Here is a 3,368-nt window from a genome sequence, read left to right on the forward strand (position 1 = left end):
CGGAGAGATGAGTAACGTAGGTCGAGCAGAGCGCCGTCGAAGTTGAGCAGGGCAATGTAAGAGGATGAGCATATCATCGTCGGAGTCGAACAGAGCGCTGCTGGATAGGGGAGGCAAGTGGTGGCTGATGCACGACTAGAGTTTAGAGCAAGCTGAGTGGCGCATCCACAAGCGGTTCCAAACTCGATAGGAGATTTTTAGTTTCCCCGTAGATCGGCGTGGCTCCCACGTTGATCCCAGAGCTGCCAAACGAAGCGAAACTGTTCCCACCGAAACCCTAGACAGCAGCCCACAAAATCGGCCCACGTTCACCACCAGACGGCCCATAGCCCACCCATCTCATATAAATATCCTTCCGCCTCCCTGGCCACTCGCACGCCTCCGCAAAACCCTAGCAGCCGCAGCCGCAGCGCCCACCTCCTCCTTCTGCAGGACCGCGGCGGCAGCGAGAGGAAGACAGGATGGCGACCTCGACGGCGCGCACGGTGAAGGACGTCAACCCCCACGAGTTCGTTACGGCCTACTCCGCCCACCTCAAGCGCTCCGGCAAGGTAGCCACCGGATCCCCCCTCCTCCCCCATCGGATCTCGCGCTTGCTACTGGCCTCCGGCTCCGCGAGGATCTTGGTAGCATCCCTCCAGATATTGCTGCTGCTGATGCGATGCTATTGCTGCTATGGATGCGATGCAATTTGTTTCTTTGACGAGCACCTGACCTAGTCTGTTGGATTCGGTTTGTTATGTGGTGGATTTAGGTTCCTTCATTTAGGACTAGGAGAGCGCTGCAGCGCTGTCGCCGCTTAGTTGGGATTTTCTTTGTTTTTAGTGGGTTGAACTCTATTCATTAGGGGGTTAGTCTAATTTGTAGCAGATCAACTAGCTCATTTCTTTAGCTCTGTTAGCCTTGTAGAATCGAGGTTACGCTTCAGTTCTTTCGATGCTGCCCGTGAGTTGTGTTGTGGTCTAGAATTAAGTGATCCGGCAGGGTAGTCCTAGGCTCTGTTGCCAGTTCCGGTTATTAGTTGAAATTTCAAATGGTTGCGTTGAGCATTTTGTGTGATAGTGCTGGTGATTTGTTCTGGTTAAGCTGACATTGTTGCACGAGAATGTTTATTGTCATTTCAAATATCCTTTTTACTGCTTATTACATTGATGTGTCCATCTATGTGAATGCTAGACTTTAGTTTCCAGTAACCATCTTGTTATCAGAGATAAACAGACAATAGTTTTGGTAGTAGTCTAATTTTCGATGATGATCTATTGGTTGCTACCTTGTTACTTTGTGCGAAATGTTTGGTAAAAACATATGCTGCTTGCTCTGCTTTGATTTGTTCTTAACAAATGAGGATCATTTACTTTAACGATGTTGCCAAATGGCTGTGATTCAATAAAGAAATGCACTAATTTCAACTTTTCTTCCAATGTATTGTGGAGAAGTTCGTAATGGTAATTCTATTTAGATGAATGATTCTAATTTCCTACTATTTCTCATGCTCTGTTAAAATTTGCAAAACGTAACTGATTTTTTGTTTGTATGAATAGAGCTTCTGGAGTTATTTCTGTTCCTATAATGCTACAGGAAACACCTTTTACTTAACCTTGTTAAGCTTTATGGTTTTCTGTTGCATTCTATAATTTGCATAAATAAATTATTTCTTCTCTTGCAGATGGAGCTCCCAGAGTGGGTTGACATTGTCAAGACTGCAAGGTTCAAGGAGCTCCCGCCACATGACCCTGACTGGTACTACATCCGTGCTGGTGAGTGAGGAATAATGATCTATTTTTTACCAATGCATTGTAACTCTGTTTTCTTGAATGATGGATTTAGGCTCTCTTTAATTGACCCTCCATTTGTGTTGTGTCATAGCATCCATCGCGAGGAAGATCTACCTGAGGCAGGGCATTGGTGTCGGTGGCTTCCAGAAGATCTATGGTGGGCGCCAGAGGAATGGCTCACGACCCCCACACTTTTGCAAGAGCAGTGGTGCCATTTCTCGCAACATCCTGCAGCAGCTGCAGAAGATGGGCATCATTGATGTTGATCCCAAGGGGTAACACGACTGCTTTTATGCTTATATTTGTACATTAATGAATTCATTGCTTCTTGCTTATGTTTGTGCATTAATAAGTTCATAGCTTTTTGCTGATGTTTGCTTATGTTGTACATGGGTGTTCTGTTACAGCGGAAGGCTCATCACCTCCCAGGGAAGGCGTGATCTTGATCAAGTTGCTGGAAGGGTTGCTGTTGTTCCCTAAGCTGTTTGAATCCACCTAATCCAGTTATGTTTGGTAGTAGAATTTGACTACAGTTTTGAATCAGGATATCCCCTGCCTTTGATGGTTGAAAGTATTCAAAGTCGGAACTAAATTAATTGCCAGTTATGCTTGTGAACTCTTGTGATGTGGTACGTGCTGTGGTTATGCTAGTCTGCAATCATTGTTTTTTACTCAACGCAAATTGGACTCATTGCATGCTATGATCTGATCGTTCTCTTGCCTGCCTGATGTTTACCATTCTTGCTATTCGTCTGGCAAAATTTGCTCAAGGATACAGCTGCTAGTGTTGCATCTGCTAAATAAATTCGATAGTTCGCTATGGTTAATATAATGGTATCAGAAATTGTAGTTATCCTATTGACATTTCTGAGAAGAATATATTTGGCAGTAAAATCGAACTGTTATGGATGCCGAACCATGCACAACGGTATCATGATTGATTGCCAGTACGTCGGAATAGAACAAGACTTCGTGGGAGTTTGTTTTTCATACTGAACTATTAATTTGTGTATTCAGACACTCTCGTGCACTTAACCTCCCTACGCCATTCCCCGACATCATAGTTGACGTGACTTGGCCCATTTGTGAGAGACTTCAGGCTATCTATTTCTTCTCCCATTTCTACGCTATTCTGATTAGGGTTTACAAAACTGTTTGGGATACGAAAATTGAGATCTGGTGGTAACTGAAAAATTGTAGTTATCGTAATAACTGTTTGAAATTTGACGAGAATTCGTTTAAAATTTATTTGATCAAATTTGAAATTTGATGAGAATTCGAATTGAATTGATCGAATGGTAATCACTCGATTTGCATTGGTTATTGAGTGGTTTTGTTGTTTTATTGAGCGTATTTTCCATATTGTCGGTAATAGTTTGGTTTGGTCGGTAACCGCTCGATTTTCTGGATTTTCAGTGAAGTTAAAAAAAAATCAAAAAAGGCTTAACCTTATAAATTCAATAACTAATTCATTTTAGCTTCAAATCAAATTAAACTATTGATCCTCATAAAAAAATAAATATTTTCTATGAGAAAATATATTTGCTAAATCAAGTTAAATGTATAGTTTACTCTTTGCTAATCTAAAATGTT

The 3,368-nt window shown here is 42.3% G+C and overlaps 1 protein-coding gene across 1 annotated transcript; it reads left to right on the forward strand.

Annotated features, from left to right (window-relative positions):
• The first annotated feature begins 360 nt into the window (after nucleotides 1-360).
• LOC133902402 (small ribosomal subunit protein eS19-like) lies at nucleotides 361-2,451 on the forward strand. Its single transcript, XM_062343981.1, has 4 exons — nucleotides 361-551; nucleotides 1,667-1,757; nucleotides 1,867-2,050; nucleotides 2,183-2,451. The coding sequence occupies exons 1-4, from the start codon at nucleotides 462-464 to the stop codon at nucleotides 2,253-2,255; spliced, it is 438 nt and encodes a 145-aa protein (XP_062199965.1). The 5' UTR covers nucleotides 361-461; the 3' UTR covers nucleotides 2,256-2,451.
• The last annotated feature ends 917 nt before the right edge of the window (nucleotides 2,452-3,368 follow it).

This window comes from Phragmites australis, chromosome 20 (genome assembly GCF_958298935.1).
Source record: "Phragmites australis chromosome 20, lpPhrAust1.1, whole genome shotgun sequence".
NCBI classification, from domain to species: domain Eukaryota; kingdom Viridiplantae; phylum Streptophyta; class Magnoliopsida; order Poales; family Poaceae; genus Phragmites; species Phragmites australis.